This window comes from Lathyrus oleraceus, chromosome 1 (assembly GCF_024323335.1).
Source record: "Lathyrus oleraceus cultivar Zhongwan6 chromosome 1, CAAS_Psat_ZW6_1.0, whole genome shotgun sequence".
NCBI classification, from domain to species: domain Eukaryota; kingdom Viridiplantae; phylum Streptophyta; class Magnoliopsida; order Fabales; family Fabaceae; genus Lathyrus; species Lathyrus oleraceus.
The window spans coordinates 88,633,337-88,656,083 of record NC_066579.1 but is presented as its reverse complement, the minus strand read 5'-3'; the positions used below and the strand labels follow the sequence as shown (position 1 = coordinate 88,656,083).

General features: G+C 41.6%; 1 protein-coding gene across 1 annotated transcript; it reads left to right on the top strand.

Moving 5' to 3' along the window:
* Positions 1–20,431: 20,431 nt before the first annotated feature.
* Positions 20,432–21,376, top strand: LOC127092972 (extensin-like). Its single transcript, XM_051031870.1, has 2 exons — positions 20,432–20,819; positions 21,099–21,376. The coding sequence occupies exons 1-2, from the start codon at positions 20,432–20,434 to the stop codon at positions 21,374–21,376; spliced, it is 666 nt and encodes a 221-aa protein (XP_050887827.1).
* The last annotated feature ends 1,371 nt before the right edge of the window (positions 21,377–22,747 follow it).

Below are 22,747 nucleotides of genomic sequence, written 5' to 3'. Positions count from 1 at the left end.
AATGGAGATAAATCGGATCTAGGAGAGCTATTTTCCAAAAGACATACTGATTTTTCCTTCCATGGAGAGAGAGGGGATGAACCTAACTACTCCAAAATGTAAAGTTGTGCATCCTTTTGATTTCTAGTGATTTATGAGATTCCGAGGAATCTCTAAATCTACATACTGCTCTTTGTTTGTAGCTCTCAAACTACTTTGTGTAAGAACAAAGTTGGTTCTACAATATATCTCTAAGATTTTGATGATAACAAAGGATAAAACAAAAATGGTACTCTAACGTGATTTTTTCTTAGTGTGCAGAACTCTGAATACTTTGCAGGATTCTGACCATACATCAGATACAAAATTACATCAGATATTCGATGATCAGATGCCACTCAGAAAGGATGCGTCCAGAAGGTTCTGACTCTGACCAACGCAGATACCAGCGTAACATTTAGAAGTCAGAAGCTCCATTAAAAGACTACTGAATCCAGACTCTGATACTTAAGAAATCTAGAGCACTGAGAAGCTCTGATGAAGTCATACATAATCATCCTCTGAAGACAAACTCTGACATATCAAGACTCTGACGTAGACTCACCAGTCCAGAACGCGTAACCGAAAAAGAATCTTAATATGGAAAGAAAGTATTTCAAGAAGGGAATAATGAGGCGGACAAATCGGTTTTAGAAAGAAACAAAGAGAGTAATCACATTAATCATTCTTCAATGACCAAGATTCTGTCTTCACTCCAACAGTCTTTCACAACGACTATATAAAGAACGAAATACTTCACAAGAAAACACACATGAGACACAAAGAAATCTCATTCATCCTCTCTCATTTTCACGAGCTGCTGCTCTTACGTGAAAAGCTATTGTTCTTATATTTCTGTAATATTTGCTTTTAGTTAGAAGCACTTTACATTACAATTTACTCTTACTTAAACTACTTCCTCAAGTGACTCTACGCAGTCTGAATACTTGAGAGGGCTAAGAGATTATTCTCTTAGACGTTTGGTTGTGTAATCTTTCAAGATTAGTGGATTAAGTCCTTTTTGAAGGCGAAATCACCTTGGCCGGGTGGACTGGAGTAGCTTTGAATTTCAAGCGAACCAATATAAAATTTTGTGTGTTTTGATTTATGAAAAAAAAGTTTTTATTTCCAAAACAACTCAAACCCCCTTTCTTGTTTTTCTCAACCTTCAATTGGTATCAGAGCTACGGCTCTGTTATTGATTTTCTAATCAAACACTTAACAGTGTAGAGAGATCCAGCGTGAGAAAACTATGGCCAACACCAATGAAAGATATAGTTACAACGCTAAACCTCCAGTCTTTGATGGAGAAAATTTTTATTATTGGAAAGACATAATTGAAATTTTCTTTTGGGCTACGACGCTGATCTATGGGATATTGTCACAATTGGCTACACACCACTGTAATACCCCAAAATTTACCCTTCATTTTTCCTGGAAGCATACGCTTTACACCTCATGCATGCATTCATTTTTAGGTCATTTAGCATTTGCATTTCATCATGGCAATCGGAATATTTTTTCAAAAAAAAAACGAAAAAAAAACGACAAAAAAATAATAATTAATTAAATAAATAAATAAATAAAAGAAAAAATCTCAAACTTGGACCTCTCTCAAAAGCCCACTAAGCTACCAATATTAGCGTATAAATACTAGAGTTTCATTGAAACAAAAGAGACAGAAAAAGGAAGAGAAGCAAAACACTCTGAGGTTTCCTTGGAACAAAACCCTGGACAAAACCTAGAGAGAGACTACCTGACAGAGAACTCAGAGCAGCCTCCAAACCCTGAAGGGAACTCAACTGCACAGAATCACCTCTGCCTCACATAAACCCTAAAGATTGTTTTGTAAACCTCACGGGTGCAACTCAATTTCAATCAAGCTCTCCAATCAGGTTTGCCCTATATCCATCATCTTTATGCCTTTAATTTGAATGCTCTAAATGTATGAGGTATTATGGGTGAATTTGATACCCTTTTGATGCGTGTGTTTGACAAGAGGTTTAGGCCTCCTACCCTTGGTTGCTTTTTGTGAGCTTTTTGTGAATTGAAAGGGCATGATTCATGTGGTTACATTTTGATTTGGGGGAAACTCTTGATTACCCTATTTTGTTTCTCTAACCTGTTTGTTGAGTTTTGTTTTGTGAGGGCTCATATGACTCTTGCAGAGATGGTTTGCTTGGTATTCCACTTTATTTGTGGGATACCCCCTGGAGGTTCATTCCGATTACCTGTACTGACTCACTTTCTTTGATGGTGTTAGCTTGGGAGGATCTCAGGGTTTCCCATTCCTCTAATTACTGTTACTTCGGATCTTTATCCGTGTGGTACTCTTACATTTTCCCGTATTTTTACCGCTTTCCTAGCTGGAAGACCTCGATAGGAGGCAATGTTTTTGTGTGTTTATTTTTTTTTTACAGGTTCCTTCGTCCAGGACTCTTTTTGCATGAGCATCCCAAACCCTAACCCTTCATTGATTTTTCTTCTCCTAAACACACGTTTACTCCTTCTACTACAGGCGTGTAAGTCTCCAAAGGTCGAGCATCCGGTAGATTGCATAGTAACGTCGTTCGTCCAAAACCAAATCCATAACCTCGTAGTTAGCCGAACTACGGCTTGCTCTGATTCTCATTCCAGATGAGATACGTAGGCATAAGACGTGATGTCTTAGCGAGCACACATCCCCCCAACCCATAGGTCAGCCGAGCTACGAAGACTCTGATTCTCATATTCAGGTGAGATACATATGCAGTGGATGCGACATTCGCGCGAGTCATTTTCATTTAACCCCTCTTTTTTGGTAAACAGCACAAGATAAACTCACACCCTTTAGACAAGAACTACAAAAGTGGATCCCGTAGAGTACTACGGATGCGTAGGGGTGCTAATACCTTCCCTTCGCATAACCGACTCCCGAACCCAAGATTTGGTTGCGAGACCCTGTCTTGTCCTTTCCTTTTTCCAGGTTTACTTCGAGCGTTTCCTTTCCCTCCTTTGAGATAAATAACGCACGGTGGCGACTCTTCTGTCATTTTCTTTCGCCGGTTGTTTTTTCGCACACTGTATTTTTCAGGTTGCGACAGCTGGCGACTCTGCTGGGGACCCGGTTTCCCTAAGCGAGACCCTCCTAGCTTTTGTAGTTTGTTTGTTTATTGGGTGTTCATGCTTTTGTACAGTTATTTACCTGCTTTCCTGTATTGCATTGTATACATATCATGGTTGTATCTGTTGGCTAGCTATGGCTGCTTGGTGATCTTTGTGAGATGAGTTCTATACCCGAACTCGAGTGCACTTAGGATAGGAGAATGGCATAGTCTTGTCGACTTGTGTGGAGTTATTCCTTAGCAAGTTGACTTGCAAGCCCATTCACTTGGTGGAGGTCATGTTGAGATCAATAATGTCACACAAGTAAGTTGTGGTTAGACATTACTTTTTCCAATATAGACCTTAGAAGCCGAGGACCTTAGTTTACCAAACCCATCTTGGCCTATTCGTAGGACGTAGTGCGAAGTCGTTCAAGTGTAAGATTTGATACGATTGTTACGTGATACTACACTCATAAGAGTCTCTCTTGAGAATATTTTTGGAATACGAGTAGTCGTTCCTCCGATAATATCCGAAAGATGGGATTATGACTATGGGAACCTTTTGTAGAACATGTTTGGCAGGTTTAAACCTTAGTACACTCCTTTTGGGTGGTTCTTAACCTAAAACTCCATGCTCGTGACTTGCAACAAACCCTTGATTCATGGTTGATCCGATCAGGTATCCTTAATATCAATGAAACTTGGGTGTTGATAAGGTGTAAACCATAATCCACCAAAATGGGTGGTTGATATTAAGGATAACATGATCCATCCCATGACCTTTGTTCGGTGTGCTCTTAATTTCTCTCCAGACAGTGCAACCTGACAGATGTTCAAGCAGATACAGCGATCCTGATTCCCATGCCACTGCACTACATTCACATCATTTTGCATCACATCACTTTGCATTCATAATCATTCACACATGTTTATCCATTTCTGTGGGGTTTATATCTTCTACTTGATTCTAGTCGAAATTTTCTTGGTTCTCATCAACGGCTTAGTCTCTTTTTTACATCGTTTATCTAGTGAGAGACTGGAATCAAGGGGGTAGAATACCTTTGGAATTGATAAACATGTCATTAGCATATCTTGCATAACAGGTACCGCCACAGTGTTCTCAGTTTGTTTGGTGTTCAATCAGCAGGATAGCTGACCCAGGCATTCACCGGTACGGTACCCGCAGAAACCAACAGAGAGTAATGGAAAGCCTACAGGCAGAGTTCGCCGAGATGAAAATCCGCATGAATCAATTCATGGATGTGGTTCAAGGGGTGGCTCAGGGACAGCAAGAGCTCAGGCAGATGATACAGAGGAATCCCCCTACTCAACCAGAGACGGTGACTGATCCTCTAGCTGGAGAGGCTAATGGACCCAATGGATCGGGGCCTATCCCAATCCTACATGTCACCTCCGGTCAACATCCCGTTCATGATGATCAGGACGATCAGTTCCCCCTGCTGCAGGAAGACTTTGGTATGGGTCATGGTGTGGACCCCATGTTTAGAAGATTGGAAGAGAGGTTGAAGGCAGTGGAAGGACAAAATCTTCTGAGAGTAGATGTTGCTGACTTGGGGCTGGTCCCAGGTGTGAGAGTGCCACCGAAATTCAAGGTCCCGATATTTGACAAATACAATGGCAACTCTTGCCCGAAGACCCATGTGCAAGCCTATTTCCGTAAAATGGTTGCATACTCCGATGACGAAAAGTTGCTTATGTACTTTTTCCAGGACAGCCTAGTTGGGGCATCCCTAGAATGGTATATGAGGCTGGACAGAGCCCACATCCGTTGCTGGAGGGATTTGGCTGAGGCTTTCGTGAAGCAGTATCAGTATAACGCAGACATGGCTCCGGACAGAGCTCAACTTCAAAATATGTCTCTTAAAAGCAATGAGTGCTTCAGAGAATACGCTCAACGCTGGAGAGAAACAGCTTCCCGTGTTCAACCTCCTATGTTGGAGAAGGAAATGGCTAACATGTTCATGAACACTCTGCCAGGACATTATTTGGAGCGCCTGGTGGGTTGCAATGCCTCCAATTTTGCTGATGTAGTCTCTACCGGGGAGAGGGTGGAGAATTACCTGAGGACATACAAGACCCTGAGTGAAGGTGGATCCTCGTCAGGAGTGAAGAAGCCGTTCATTCAGGGACAGAAGAGGAGAGAAGGGGATGCAAGTGCCATATCTTCTTATCAGAACAGGGATAACCAGAGGAATAACTTTCAGAACTATCATCAGCAACCGTATGTTGCAGCTGTGACCGTTCCGGCTGCAGCACCACTACAACAACAACAACCACAGCGTCAACCAGCTCAGTACCAACCACAACAACCGGGTAACAGACCCGCCTATCAACCGAGGCCAAGGACGATGGACCGGCGTTTCGACACTCTTCCAATGTCGTACGCTCAGTTGCTTCCCAACCTTCAGCAGCTACAACTTGTGCAGTTGCGCACTCTGGCTCCTCCCGTTGGTAGGCTTCCGGTGGGTTATGACGCCAACGCTAGGTGTAGCTTCCACTCTGGGGCACCTGGCTACAATATTGAGAACTGCAAAACTTTTAAGCACGTAGTTCAGGACCTCATTGATTCGAAGGCCGTTAACTTTGCACCAGCTCCTAATGTCGTCAACAATCCCATGCCCCAGCATGGTGGAGCCAACGTTAACATGGTTGAAGGAGAAGTCAAATTAGTCTCTGCGGTCAATAATGAAGATGGGGATAGTGATTGCGACATCGATAACTGGGTGCGTTCGAGGATCCCGGGTGAAGTTCTCAACAATTGGTCTTCTGAGGAGATTGTCCAAGCCAGTTGTCTGGAGGATTAATTTTCTTTGTTTATTCATGCATATCCAAGTCTTACGTTCTGCCAGGGCGTAATGACTCATTGTAGGGCTCATCTATGTGACACTTGCATTTTTTATCATAAATAAAGGACGTCTTTTTGCATTCAAATATTTCGTTCCATGTCTTTCTATTTTTGCAGTTTTTTTCAAAAAAAAATGGCAATGTTTTGTTTAGTTTCCACTTTTTTTTCTTTTTTTCACACTCATAAGCACATACCATCACTCATGCAGATGCACATCACCGGATCCTATTGATAACGGTTCTGCTATGGCTCGCTTCGACTTTGAAAATCCAATCTTTCAAGCTGAAGAAGAGGGTGATGAAGACTGTGAACTCCCTGAAGAACTTACCAGGTTTTTAAAACAAGAGGAAAGGGTCATTCAACTGCATCAAGAGTCTGTTGAAGTGATTAATCTCGACACCGAGGACGCCAAGAGAGAAATCAAGATAGGGGCTGCTTTGGAAGACAATGTGAAGAAGGGGTTGATTGAATTGTTGCAAGAGTATGTTGACATCTTCGCTTGGTCTTATCAGGACATGCCAGGGCTTGACACAGACATCGTGGTACATCGCTTACCGCTCAAAGAAGGTTGTCCTCCGGTCAAGCAGAAGCTCAAAAGAACAAGACCAGAGATGGCTGTCAAGATAAAGGAAGAAGTGCAAAAACAGTTGGATCCAGGGTTTCTAGCAGTCACAAATTATCCGCCATGGGTTGCAAATATCATTCCGGTACCTAAGAAGGATGGAAAGGTACGGATGTGTGTTGACTACCGGGATCTGAACAGGGCTAGTCCTAAAGATGATTTCCCCTTACCTCACATTGACGTTTTGGTGGATAACACGGCTCAGTTCTCGGTATTCTCCTTCATGGATGGCTTTTCTGGCTATAATCAAATTAAGATGGCACCAGAAGACATGGAGAAGACAACATTCATAACCCCATGGGGCACCTCCTGCTACAAGGTGATGCCGTTTGGTCTGAAAAATGTCAGAGCAACATATCAGCGAGCGATGGTGACTCTGTTCCATGATATGATTCATCATGAAATCGAGGTTTATGTTGATGATATAATTGCCAAATCTCAGACAGAAGAAGAACATTTGGTGAATTTGCATAAACTGTTTGAGCGTTTGAGGAAATTCAAGCTGAGGCTTAATCCGAACAAGTGTACTTTTGGGGTGAGATCTGGAAAACTACTGGGTTTTGTTGTTAGCGGAAAAAGGATTGAGGTGGATCCGGCCAAAGTGAAAGCGATACAGGAAATGCCTGAGCAAAGAATAGAGAAACAAGTTCGTGGTTTCTTAGGGAGGTTGAACTACATTGCAAGGTTCATCTCTCACCTAACAGCCACGTGTGAGCCAATATTCAAATTGTTGAGAAAAGATTAGGCTATCAGGTGGAATGATGATTGTCAAAGGGCGTTCGAGAAGATAAAAGAGTATTTGCAGAATCCTCCTATCCTTGTGCCTCCGGTCCCAGGGAGACCGCTGATTATGTATTTGACAGTATTGGACAATTCTATGGGTTGTATTCTCGGTCAACACGACGAGACAGGTAGGAAAGAGCATGCCATCTACTACGTGAGTAAGAAATTCACAGATTGCGAGTCGAGATACTCAATGCTTGAAAAAACATGTTGTGCACTTGCATGGGCTGCGAAGCGATTGAGACAATACATGCTGTCTCACACAACCTTACTGATCTCCAAAATGGATCCAGTCAAGTATATATTTGAGAATCCAGCTCTCACCGGAAGAGTTGCTCGTTGGCAGATGGTACTGACAGAGTACGACATCCAGTATACTTCCCAGAAAGCCATCAAAGGGAGTATTCTGTCAGACTATCTTGCTCAGCAGCCGATTGATGATTATGAGCCGATGAAGTTTGATTTTCCAGATGAAGACATCATGTTCCTCAAGATAAAAGACTGTGAAGAGCCAGTTGTTGAAGAGGGACCTGATCCAGATGAAAAGTGGACTTTAATGTTTGATGGGGCTGTCAATGCCAGAGGAAGTGGAATTGGTGTTGTCATTACAACTCCGAAAGGTGCCCACATGCCTTTCACCGCTCGTCTGACTTTCGAGTGCACCAATAATGAAGCTGAGTATGAAGCCTGTATCTTGGGTATTGAGCAAGCCATTGATTTGAGAATCAAAACTTTGGACATCTTCGGAGATTCAACTCTGGTAATCAATCAAGTGAATGGTGATTGGAACACTCTCCAGCCTACTCTGGTCCCCTATAGAGATTACACGAGAAGACTGTTGACTTTCTTCACAACAGTAAAGTTGTACCATATACCTCGTGATGAGAACCAGATGGCAGATTCTCTTGCTACTCTGTCCTCTATGATCACGGTGATCCGTTGGAACCATGCTCCCAAGATCGACGTGATGCCCCTTGATAAGGCCGCGTATGTGTTTGCTGCTGAACTGGTAGTTGATGACAAGCCCTGGTATCACGACATCAAGTGCTTTCTGAAGAATCAAGAGTACCCTGCAGAGGCATCCACCAATGATAGAAAGACTTTGAGAAGATTGGTAGGCAGTTTCTTCTTGAACAAAGACGATGTTCTGTATAAAAGGAACTTCAACATGGTTTTGCTCAGATGCGTGGACAGACACGAAGCAGACATGTTAATGCAGGAAGTTCATGAAGGCTCCTTCGGTACTCATGCCGGCGGACATGCAATGGCTAAGAAGATGTTGAGAGCAGGTTATTACTAGATGACCATGGAATCTGATTGTTTCAAATATGCTCGGAAGTGCCATAAATGCCAGATTTATGCTGATAAGGTGCATGTGCCGCCGAATCCTTTGAATGTGATGTCTTCGTCGTGGACTTTCGCTATGTGGGGCATCGATATGATTGGAAAGATTGAGCCGACCGCTTCCAATGGGCATCGCTTCATCCTTGTTGCCATCGACTATTTCACCAAGTGGGTCGAAGCAGCATCATTTGCGAAGGTCACCAGACATGTGGTTGCCCGTTTCATCAAGAAAGAAATCATTTGTCGCTATGGGATTCCCAAAAGAATCATTACTGATAATGGTTCTAATCTCAATAACAAAATGATGAAGGAGTTGTGCCAGAACTTCAACATCCAGCATTACAACTCTTCCCCTTATCGCCCTAAGATGAACGGCACTGTTGAGGCAGCAAATAAAAACATAAAGAAGATTATGCAGAAGATGGTCGTCACGTACAGAGATTGGCATGAGATGCTACCCTTCGCCTTGCATGGGTACCGACTTCAGTACGTACGTCGACCGGGGCAACCCCTTTCTCCCTTGTGTATGGTATGGAAGCAGTCCTACCTGTTGAAGTGGAGATTCCTTCTCTAAGAGTCCTGTTGGATGTCAAGTTAGACGAAGCTGAAGGGATTCAGACAAGGTTCAATGAGTTGAGTCTTATCGAAGAGAAGCGAATGGCAGCCATTTGTCATGGGCAGTTGTATCAAAGTCGGATGAAGAGAGCCTTTGATCAGAAAGTGCGTCCTCGATGTTTCCAAGTCGGAGATTTAGTGTTAAAAATGATCCTTCCTCCTCAGACAGATCATAGGGGCAAGTGGACTCCTAACTATGATGGACCGTATATTGTCACCAAGGTTTTTGATGGTGGGGCCTTAATGCTTGCAACGATGGATGGTGAAAACTTCACTTCCCGGGTGAACTCAGACGCAGTTAAAAAATACTTCGCATGAAATAGACCCACTGGACAATAAAAAGAGTAGTCCAGGAAAAAATGGGCATCCCAGCGAACCAAGAAAATGAAAAGGTTCGGGCAAAAATTAGGGATTAAAAAAGATTGTACACCCGGTAAGTTGAAAACCTGAAAAGGCAACTTAGGCAAAAATGGGTATCCCGGTGGATTGAAAACCCGAAAAGGGCGATCCAGGCAAAAGTTAGGGATTAAGCGAATGACTGCGTTCTGAGTAGTTCTGAATCTCATCCCATGTCGATAACAGGAAACTTCGAAAGGTAGGAAACAATCCAATTACCTTTTTCAGAAGGTTGATCATCTGGAGGATCTTGAAGACGAGCGAGTCATAGTAGAATTGGAACCCGATAGGAATCCATTTCACATTGCCATTAGATTAATTTCTGTTTTTATCTTTTGTGCGATTACCTCTTTCCAGGGATTGCTTCCTGATGCAAATGCCTATTCAGAGGCCATTCAATCAATAAAATCATGTTATTCAGTATATCTCTATTTTCATTTTCATTTTTTTGTTTTGTTTGCAAAAATGACGTCCGAATTTTTTGATAAACATTGCATCATGACACAAAAGAGCTTTACAGGTACATGCTTAATAAACATTTAAAATTGCTGTAAATTTTAAGTGCTTTGGATCGTCTATTCAGAACAGGTACCCTCGGGGCATTTCCTTAAAATCCCCTGCAGATGATCGTGAATGTTTTCCCCAGTAAAGTCGCCAACAATCGAAGTTGGTATCTTATCCCTGCAGAGCTGATCAGAGCGTTGGATTCTTCAATCCCCAGCAGGTTCTCACCACTGTACCTTCCCCCAAGCGGTGGTTTCAGATTATACACTCCTCAGTAGAGTTGATAGTGTCAGACTATATACCCCCAGCGGAGTTGACAGTGCCAGACTGTATCTTCCCAGCAGAAGCGGCTGCTCCTCAGGGTTCGATGCCAGATCGATAATCCCAATGCCAGATCCATGGTCTCCTTCCTTGAAGCAAAACCTCGGTACCGTATCCGTGTTTGCTTCCCCTGCTAAGTCATCTCTCGCAGATCGTGGTTGCCAGAACCACTATCGCTTTCCCTAACAACAGGTTTTCAGTGTCGTTCTCTCCCCAGTCAGAATCTCGGTATTTCGTCATTGCTAGAACACCGTGTGGCGGGTCATTTCCCCACAGAATTCTTTGCGCTGTGCATCTCCAGCAGCCTTGCCAGGGTCCAGAAGATGGTGATCATTTCCCCAGCAGATCCCCTTGCCTCAGCTTGGCATTCTACTCAGCATTTCGCATCCCTGCATGTAGAATCATATTGCATTGCAAATCGCGTAGCATTCCCATTTTCATGGAGCATTACGCCATTGAAAAATTCAAACATACGCATGTAAGCATAAAACATTCTCGGTATCCCAAGTGATAAGCCAAAAGTTGTTTCCAGTACTCAGACTGAAGATTGTTCATGACTTACCTTTGTTATCCCCAGCAAGTGTCATTGGCCCATGCGCCGCCTCTATTATCGTTCCCTATTTCTGCCGATTCTGACAGGCATGAAGTTTCTGGTATTCAGACCGAAGTGGCGTTCAGGCCAATTTTCTGATGTTCAGATCGAAGAAGTTTCCGACGTTCAGGTCGATGCAACTTGTGGCGTTCAGGCCAGTTTTCCGATGTTCAGATCGAAGAAGTTTCCGACGTTCAGGTCGATGCAACTTGTGGCGTTCAGGCCAGTTTTCCGATGTTCAGATCGAAGCAGTTTCCGACGTTTAGGTCGATGCAACTTGTGGCGTTCAGGTCAGTTTTCCGATGTTCAGATCGAAGAAGTTTCCGACGTTCAGGTTGATGCAACTTATGGCGTTCAGGCCAGTTTTCCAATGTTCAGATCGAAGAAGTTTCCGACGTTCAGGTTGATGCACCTTGTGGCATTCAGGCCAATTTTCCGATGTTCATATCGAAGAAGTTTCCGACATTCAGGTCGATGCAACTTGTGGCATTCAGGCCAATTTTCCGACATTCAGATCGAAGAAGTTTCCGACGTTCAGGTCGATGTAACTTGTGGCGTTCAGGCCAGTGTTCCGATGTTCAGATCGAAGAAGTTTCCGACGTTCAGGTCGATACAACTTGTGGCATTAAGGCCAATTTTCTGATGTTCAGATCGAAGAAGTTTCCGACATTCAGGTCGACGCAACTTGTGGCATTCAGGCCAGCCTCTCGGTGTTCAGACCGATATTAATGATCTCATATCTCCCGATGTTCAGATCGAAGTCATTTCCAGTATTCAGACTGATGAGCGGCATTCAGGCCATGGTTATTTCTGTGTTACCATTTATTTTGGTATCCAGGTTAACATTCTTTTTCGGTATTCAGACTGACTCCCACCGTATCAGACGGATTCGTCTTTCAAGACCACCTCTTTGCCGATTCTGACAGGCATTGTTACTTCACTTCACTTCAGTTACAAATTTTCGGGCTTTTATTGTATTCAATCCCTTGATACCTCGAAAGCACGAAAGTCACTGCTATCTTCTTTCCAGGTCTCCAGTTGATTGAATAGGGGCAGCTGTAATACCCCAAAATTTACCCTTCATTTTTCCTGGAAGCATACGCTTTACACCTCATGCATGCATTCATTTTTAGGTTATTTAGCATTTGTATTTCATCATGGCAATCGGAATATTTTTTCAACAAAAAAAAAACGATTTTTTTTAATTAAATAAATAAATAAATAAAAGAAAAAATCTCAAACTTGGACCTCTCTCAAAAGCCCACTATGCTACCAATATTAGCGTATAAATACTAGAGTTTCATTGAAACAAAAGAGACAGAAAAAGGAAGAGAAGCAAAACACTCTGAGGTTTCCTTGGAACAAAACCCTGGACAAAACCTAGAGAGAGACTACCTGACAGAGAACTCAGAGCAGCCTCCAAACCCTGAAGGGAACTCAACTGCACAGAATCACCTCTGCCTCACATAAACCCTAAAGATTGTTTTGTAAACCTCACGGATGCAACTCAATTTCAATCAAGCTCTCCAATCAGGTTTGCCCTATATCCATCATCTTTATGTCTTTAATTTGAATGCTCTAAATGTATGAGGTATTATGGGTGAATTTCATACCCTTTTGATGCATGTGTTTGACAAGAGGTTTAGGCCTCCTACCCTTGGTTGCTTTTTGTGAGCTTTTTGTGAATTGAAAGGGCATGATTCATGTGGTTACATTTTGATTTGGGGGCAACTCTTGATTACCCTATTTTGTTTCTCTAACCTGTTTGTTGAGTTTTGTTTTGTGAGGGCTCATATGACTCTTGCAGAGATGGTTTGCCTGGTATTCCACTTTATTTGTGGGATACCCCCTGGAGGTTCATTCCGATTACCTGTACTGACTCACTTTCTTTGATGGTGTTAGCTTGGGAGGATCTCAGGGTTTCCCATTCCTCTAATTACTGTTACTTCGGATCTTTATCCGTGTGGTACTTTTACATTTTCCCGTATTTTTACCGCTTTCCTAGCTGGAAGACCTCGATAGGAAGCAATGTTTTTGTGTGTTTTTTTTTTTACAAGTTCCTTCGTCCAGGACTCTTTTTGCATGAGCATCCCAAACCCTAACCCTTCATTGATTTTTCTTCTCCTAAACACATGTTTACTCCTTCTACTACAGGCGAGTAAGTCTCCAAAGGTCGAGCATCCGGTAGATTGCGTAGTAACGTCGTTCGTCCAAAACCCAATCCATAACCTCGTAGTTAGCCAAACTACGGCTTGCTCTGATTCTCATTCCAGATGAGATACGTAGGCATAAGACACGATGTCTTAGCGAGCACACATCCCCCCAACCCATAGGTCAACCGAGCTACGAAGACTCTGATTCTCATATTCAGGTGAGATACGTATGCAGTGGATGCGACATCCGCGCGAGTCATTTTCATTTAACCCCTCTTTTTTGGTAAACAGCACAAGATAAACTCACACCCTTTAGACAAGAACTACAAAAGTGGATCCCGTAGAGTACTACGGATGCATAGGGGTGCTAATATCTTCCCTTCGCATAACCGACTCCCGAACCCAAGATTTGGTTGCGAGACCCTGTCTTGTCCTTTCCTTTTTCCAGGTTTACTTCGAGCGTTTCCTTTCCCTCCTTTGGGATAAATAACGCACGGTGGAGACTCTTCTGTCATTTTCTTTCGCCGGTTGTTTTTTCGCACACTGTATTTTTCAGGTTGTGACAACCACCTGTGACAGACGATGGAGTTGCTATTCCCAGAAGTAGAATGTCAGATGATCAGAAGCGTGAATTCAAAAATTATCACAAAGCCAGAACGATACTACTCAATGTTATTTCTTACAATGAATATGAAAAGATCACCAGCAGGGGAACAACTAAAGAAATATTTGACTCCCTGAGGATGACTCGCGAAGGAAATTCTCAAGTCAAAGAAACAAAGGCTCTGGCTCTAATCTAGAAATATGAAGCCTTCAAAATGGAGGACGATGAAGCTGTAGAGGTAATATTTTCTAGATTTCAAACTTTAACTGCAGGACTCAAAGTGCTGGATAAAGGATATACAATTGCGAATCATGTCAAAAAGATTGTTAGAAGCTTGCCAAAGAAATGGAGACCCATGGTCACAGCCTTAAAGCTATCAAAAGATCTGAACAATATCAGCCTTGAGGAACTCGTCAGTACACTTAGAAGCCACGAGATAGAACTGGAGGAAGATGAACCTCAAAAGAAGATCAAGTCCGTAGCACTAAAATCCAGATCCGAAAGACGCAAACCAGATAGAAACAAAGCCTTCCAGGCTGAAGAAGAACACAATGATGACTCTGAGAAGGAAGACTCTGACGACGAAGAAGAATTATCCCTTTTAACCATAAGAGTAAAACAACTCTGGAGAAAAAGGAATAATAACTTCAGAAGACCAAGACCCAAGGGGGATCGATCAGAATCAACTTCCAGAGGTAAGTCTAACAAAGATATAACATGCTATGAATGTAAGGAAACAGGTCATTACAAAAAAGAATGTCCCAAGTTGAAGAAAGAAAGCTTTAGAAGAGAAAATTTCAAGAAAAGTTCATTCATAACCAAAAAGGGACTGATGGCCACCTGGGACGACAGTGGATCTGATTCCTCGGAATCAGACTCTAAAGAACAGGAAAATGTTGCACTCATGGCTACCACCTCCAGAAATACATCAGATGGAGAATCTGAATCTGAAGAGGTATTTTCTGATCTTTCTCGCTCTGACCTTGAATCATGCCTTTCTGAAACTCTAAACTCATACCAGAAACTTAAACAAAAATTTAAAGCTGTAAAAGAGGTTCTTGAAGAAACCATCGAAGAATGTGGTAAACTTGAGATGACAGTTTCAGAACTAAAAGATGAAAATCAAACTTTGCTATTAGAAAGAGACTCCACAAATAAACAATGTTTAAAACTTGAAGAAGCGTTATCTCAAGCTCCACAAACTTCGAACACAGTAATTTATGAATATGAAAAATCTTTTCAAAAGTTTCTGAAAAATGGGATAGAGAGAAGCAAAATGGCATCCATGATTTATGGAGTTAGTCAGAATAATAAAAGAGGAATTGGGTATGACCCTAGTGAAGATAAATCTTCCACAAATGACAAACCTAAATCTCTATTTTCTTATCACTACACACATACACAAGCACAACGTTTTGATAATGCTAGAAAACCCAAAGTTCTAAGAAACTCTGGGAAAACTAATCGTAAAGGACCCAAAAGATTCTGGGTACCAAAGGATAAGATTGTTATGTTGCAGATATCTTATGCAACAGAGTTAAGACACCAGTCATGGTACCTGGACTCTGGATGCTCGCGACACATGACGGGAAGAAAGTATATGTTCCAAAGCCTGGAACTTAAAGATGCTGGCTTCGTAGGTTTCAGAGAAAATCAGAAAGGAAGGATCAGAGGCTCCGGAACTATTGGTAATGGAACTCTTCCCTCTATATCTGATGTTCTCTATGTAGAAGGATTAATGCATAACCTGTTATCAATAAGTCAATTAAGTGATAACGGATATGATGTAATTTTCAATCAAAAAATATGTAAAGCAATTAATCAGAACAATGGAACAGTCCTATTCACTTGCAAGAGGAAAAACAATATTTACAAAATAAATCTTTCAGACTTAAAAGAACAAAATGTAAAATGTCTGATGTTTGTTCATGAAGAGCAATGAGTGTGGCATAGACGCTTGGGCCATATTAGCATGAGAAAACTATCTCAGCTAAATAAACTCGAGTTAGTTAGAGATCTACCCAAGCTGAAGTTTTCTTTAGATGCTCTATGTGAGGCATGTCAGAAAGGGAAATTTTCCAAAACATCTTTTAAAAAGAAAAATATTGTTTCCACCTCTAAGCCTCTGGAACTTCTTCACATTGACCTGTTTGGACCTGTTAAAACAACATCAGTCAATGGAAAGAAATATGGATTAGTTATTATTGATGATTTTAGTCGCTGGACATAGGTAAAATTCTTAAAGCACAAGAGTGAGTCTCACTCTGTATTCACTAGCTTCTGTTCCAAAGTGCAAAACGAATTTGACTCCAAAATCATCAGAGTCAGAAGTGATCATGGTGGAGAATTTGAAAATAAATTTTTTGAAGAACTATTTGATTCTAATGGAATATCCCATGATTTCTCCTGTCCTAGAACTCCACAACAAAATGGAGTTGTAGAAAGGAAGAATAGGACACTCCAAGAGATGGCCAGAACCATGATCAATGAAACAAATATGGCTAAGCACTTTTGGGCTGAAGCAGTAAATACGGCGTGTTATATTCAGAATAGAATATCTATAAGACCTATTCTGGAGAAGACTCCCTATGAACTGTGTAAGGGAATAAAACCCAACATTTCTTATTTTCATCCTTTTGGATGCTCTTGCTTTATTCTAAATACTAAAGAGCATCTGAACAAGTTTGATTCAAAAGCACAAAAAGGTATTATGTTAGGATACTCATAGCGCTCTAAAGGCTACAGAGTATACAACACAGAAACCAAAATTATGGAAGAATCAATTCATGTTAGATTTGATGATAAGCTTGACCCTGAAAAGTCAAAGCTAGTTAAGAAACTTGCAGATCTGGAGATTACTCTTGCAGGTTCTGACAAAAAGACCAAAGCACCAGAAGTATCTGATAAACAAATTCCAGATGCAACTAAAGCCTCAGCTATCCAGAAGAAATCAAGAAGCCGCCCCAACATCTCTGAAGATTTGATTCTGGGAAACAAGGATGAACCTGTTCGAACTAGGTCAACATTCAAGGTACCTGAAGAAATCCCTCTAGGACTAGTATCTCTGATTGAGCCTACTTCCTGTGATGAGGCACTTCAAGATGACGACTGGGTTCTAGCTATGAAAGAAGAGCTAGATCAATTCTCAAAGAATGACGTCTGGGATCTTGTTCCAAAGCCTAAAGGAACTCACATTATTGGAACCATATGGGTGTTCAGAAACAAACTGAACGAAAAAGGAGAAGTTGTCAGAAATAAAGCTCGACTGATGGCACAAGGGTACAGTCAACAAGAAGGCATTGACTACAACGAAACCTTTGCCCCAGTCGCCAGGTTAGAATCTATTCGCTTACTTGTTTCATTTGTTGTAAATCACTCAATCAAACTATATCAAATGGATGTCAAGAGTGCATTTCTTAATGGTTATATATCAGAAGAAGTGTATGTCAATCAACCTCCAGGTTTTGAAAACTCCAGTTGTCCAGAACATGTTTTTAAACTTAAGAAATCATTATACGGTTTAAAACAAGCTCCTAGAGCCTAGTATGAAAGACTAAGCAATTTTCTTCTAGAACATGACTTTATTAGAGGAAAAGTTGACTCTACACTCTTCTGTAAAAACTTTAGTAATGACCTCATGATATGCCAGATATACGTTGATGACATTATTTTTGGTTCAGCTAATCCATTTGTATGTCAAGAATTCTCTGAGCTAATGCAGGCAGAATTTGAAATGAGCTTAATGCAAGAACTAAAGTTCTTTCTAGGAATTCAAATCAATCAAACTTCAGAAGCTACCTATGTTCATCAAAGTAAATACATAAAAGACATTCTGAAGAAATTCAAAATGGCGAAATGCAAACCTGCTAAGACACCTATGCATCCAACTTGCGTTATGGAAAAAGAAGAAGTTAGCCAGAAGGTTTGTCAGAAGCTCTATCGTGGTATGATAGGCTATCTTCTCTATTTGACTGATACACGTCCTGATATTCTGTTTAGTGTATGTCTCTGTGCCAGATTCCAATCAGATCCTAGAGAATCTCATTTAACAGTTGTTAAAAGAATACTCAGGTATCTGAAATGAACCTCTAACATGGGCCTGATGTATGAGAAAACATCAAAGTATAGACTTTCTGGTTACTGTGATGCAGATTACGCAGGGGACAGAATGGAACGTAAAAGTACATCCGGGAATTGTCAGTTCTTGGGAAAGAATCTGATATCCTGGGCCAGCAAAAGGCAATCAACCATAGCTCTGTCCAATGCAGAAGCAGAATATATTTCAGCATCACTATGCACTACTCAGATGCTCTAGATGAAGAATCAACTAGAAGATCTTCAGATCCTTGAGAGTAACATTCCTATCTTCTATGACAATACTGCCTCCATCTGTTTAAGTAAGAATCCTATTTTGCATTCCAGAGCTAAGCACATAGAAATAAAACATCATTTCATTAGAGACTATGTTCAGAAAGGGGTAATAACATTAAAATTCATTGATACAAACCATCAATGGGCTGATATTTTTAGCAAACCCCTTGCTGAAGATAGATTCTCTTTTATCTTGAAAAATCTAAACATTCAAAATTGTCCAGAATGAAATGTGCCTCTGAGATAGCAAAATAAGACTCTGAAGTAAACACCTGGATTATGTATCTATCTCTGATGCTACTACCAGTTAGAAGTCATCTGAGTTAGAAATCTCCAGGATCCAACCCTTTGGTATTCCTGAAGATTAGATAAAGTAACACGTGGTACATCTTGCGTCTAACCTTGGAACTTCTAGACAACTGTCTAGCAGTAATCAAGAAACAGACTCTTGATATCTCCTCGAGCAATGTGCTGATTTGGGGATTAGACTTCATCATGGGCTGTAATCATTCTCCTCTAAACGTGCTTACTTGGTTAACATGTTGCATTCAATTTCCTATCTATTAAACTCAACATTCTATTATCGTTTTGCATGCACCCTAAATGTGTATATATTCATTTCACAATCAACACTTGCACACTTTCACACTTACGACCTCACAAAACCCTCTCTCTCAGTTCTTCACCTCATTCAAAGGATTTCTGTAGTTTCATTCAAAGTTCTTCAAACATTCATCATCATCTTCAACTGTTCTTCATGGACTCTCAGCAATAATCAATCTACAATTTCTCCCAACAGATGAACTCAACAGAGCAAGCACCCAGTTCTAGTCAACAAACTACTGCAACCACCAGCGTCATCTCAACTCCAATCTACAAAGAACCCCACATCCTTGATCGGGAGCCCCACATTCATCTAGCAACTCCATTTGATAAGCTTGAAGTTCTTTGTGAAACTTTGGTTGATTTCAAAAACATGAAGCGTAATGGCGTCGACCTCACTGAAAAACTGAAAAAGCAAGGGTGGGAAAATTACTTTCAACGCCTCTATGGCCCTGTGTACACGAATCTAGTGAAGGAGTTCTAGCGTTTCGCAGATTCAGATGATCACTACATTGTCTCCTACGTTCTGGGAGTCAAAATAGTCATCACTGAGAAATCAATTGCCTCTCTTCTGAACATGGAGAAGACAGGAGCAAGACGCATCTACAACATAAACCCTAGGGCGAAGTACTTATCCCAGGAAATAAACCTTACCATCTTCGAACAGAGTGCTGAAGGCAACCATTCCAAGAACAAGGAACTACATCAGAACCTCTGGGTCTGGCTGAAGATCATCTTAGGCACCATCCATCATCGTCCTGCTTCAAACTCTTCTGACTACATCAACACATATCAGAAGTGCATCTTGTACTGCATTCACAAGAGTCTGAAACTCTGTCTACCTGCACTCCTCTTCAAGTACCTCGGAGATTCAGTTAAAGACACCAGAAACAATGTGAAGACAAGGAACTACATCCCTCTAGGGAGACTGATATCTGATGTATTGATCGAGAGTGGCCTCGTGGACCATCTGATTCAGATCAGACTCATGGAAGATGTCACCATTGACACTGGAAGACCTCTGAATGCTCAGAATCTGAAGAGCATGAGAATCATTGATCAAGTCAGAGCCAAACCAACACTTGATACCTCCTGGGAAGCACTCAAAGATTAGAGGGAGATTCCTAACGGACTCTACCTGTTCTCCAAGATCGACCCTCCATAGGTAATAGCCTACTATCTAGAGGATCTGTACAAGCAAGGGGTGGATATCACTGAATTCTCAGTGGACTGGCTACCTGAGCATCTACCAAACTTCATGAAGAGGATGCGAGAGCCCTCTGAGAAGTCCAAGAAGGCGAAGCAAGCTAAGCTAGGAGAATCATCTGGATCAAGACCCCCAGATCCTCTGGTTGGCTCTCCAGGTAAGTTTGTATCTCTCCCCCCCCCCCCCCCCCCCCTCTGTCAAAATTAAACCTATTGCTTCTTCTCTTCCCCAAACAACCCCCATATACACCTCTGCTTAAACTCCTCCCTTAACCACCAGATATTCTAACCCACCATCTCTGAAATTCAACCTCGCCACCACAACTTTACCTATTTCAGATGCAGAAATGCTGAATGAAACCACCTCACCATCATCATCACCATCTCCTCAATCCCCACCTTACTACGAACTCTCCTCTGATACTGAACCATCTGACCCTCAATCCCCCACTCTGGCTCAGCTCCAATCCCGTGCTCTGGCCTCTCAAAAGCCATCACATCCTGAACCTGAACCTGAAGTCACTTCCCCACCTCCGGAACATCCAAATCCAACCACATCTGAACCACAACCATCTGAACCAACCCACTCTAAACCACAACCAACTGAACCAACTCACTCTGAACCACAACCATCTGAACCAACCCACTCTGAACCACAACCATCTGAACCAACCCACTCTGACATACCACCACCCATCACCTCCGCTGACCTAACAACTCCCACACTTAATCTAAGTGCCCCCATCTCACCCTCCCCAGCCTCTGCCAATGAACCAAAAACTACCCTTCCTACCCTTGAAGAAGCAATCAAGGTTTTTGCAGAGTCTTCAGTTGAGAAGGTCAAGTCTCTGACCATCAACTATAGTATTAGTGATGATCCCTCTGCTGTAAGGATCCACTGGAACAGAGTGATAGGTTGGATGACCTCTGAAGCCTTCAAGCTGAAAGGCCTCTTTGAACAAGTCCGCAACGACTTCATCAGAGACGTTGAGATCAGACTCCAAGAGCGCCTAGCCAGAGAAGCTGAGGAACGGGCAAGGAAGGAAGTTGAAGAGAAAGCGCGTCTAGAAGAACTTCAGAGAATCAGAGAAGCTGAAGCAAAGGCTATTGCTGATGTTGATGCTGCTAAGGCTGAGGCAAAAGCTAAAGCCGACGTTGAAGAAGCAGCTCGCATTATTGAAGAAACTGCTGCCAAAGCCGAAGCTGCTGAACTGACTCAGGGGGAGCACTCCAACTCTGGGTTCGTCCCTCTGGTCTTAAAGACTCTCGAAGAACTGCAGAAAGAACAATAGATAGTTCGAGCCAGACTAGATCAACAGGACTTTGTCAACGTTAACATTCAGAACATTATGTCCCAGCTGCTCTAGAGGATGCCTCCGCCTCCAAACCCTTAGACACCTAGGCTATTTTGCTTGTTGCTTTCTATGTTTTGATGTATGCTTCTTGCTTTCTTCCTTCTGACTTATGTGCTTATCTGTAAATGCTTCTCTATCAATATCATTTTTTTGCTGCTATGTCTTTTTGATTCTGACAAAAAGGGGGAGAACTAAAACAGCTATGATGAAAACATAACTAATTCCTCTCAAGCACTGCAAACATGTTCAATAAACTATTACAAAATCAATGACTTAAGATATGCAGGAAAGTAGCTAAAAGCACCAAACCATGGAAGGTCCGGTAAGAACTTCTGAGCTATCCAAAGATCTAACTCAGGGGGAGCCCACTGTAATATCTGATCTAAGAGTTTCTTTAAATGTTTCATCTTTAATCTAAATTGTTTTTTCATCATCAAAAAGGGGGAGATTGTAAGAATAAAGTTGGTTCTACAATATATCTCTAAGATTTTGATGATAACAAAGGATGAAACGAAAATGGTACTCTAACGTGATTTTTTCTTAGTGTGTAGGACTCTGAACACTTCGCAGGATTTTGACCATACATCAGATACAAAATTACATCAGATATTCGATGATCAGATGCCACTCAGAAAGTATGCGTCCAGAAGGTTCTGACTCTGAACAACGCAGATACCAGCGTAACATTTAAAATGTCAAAAGCTTCGTTAAAAGACTACTGAATCCAGACTCTGATACTTAAGAAGTCTAGAGCACTGAGAAGCTCTGATGAAGTCATACATAATCATCCTCTGAAGACAAACTCTGACATATCAAGACTCTGACGTAGACTCACCAGTCCAGAACGCGTAACCGAAAAAGAATCTTAATATGGAAAGAAAGTATTTCAAGAAGGGAATAATGAGGCGGACAAAACGGTTTTAGAAAGAAACAAAGAGAGTAATGACATTAATCATTCTTTAATGACCAAGATTTTGTCTTCACTCCAACGGTCTTTCACAACGATTATATAAAGAACGGAATACTTCACAAGAAAACACACCTGAGACACACAGAAATCTCATTCATCCTCTCTCATTTTCACGAGCTACTGCTCTTACGTGAAAAGCTATTGTTCTTATATTTCTGTAATATTTGCTTTTTGTTGAAAGCACTTTACATTACAATTTACTCTTGCTTAAACTACTTCCTTAAGTGACTCTGCGCAGTCTGAAAACTTGAGAGGGCTAAGAGATTATTCTCTTAGACGTTTGGTTGTGTAATCTTTCAAGATTAGTGGATTAAGTCCTTTTTGAAGGCGAAATCACC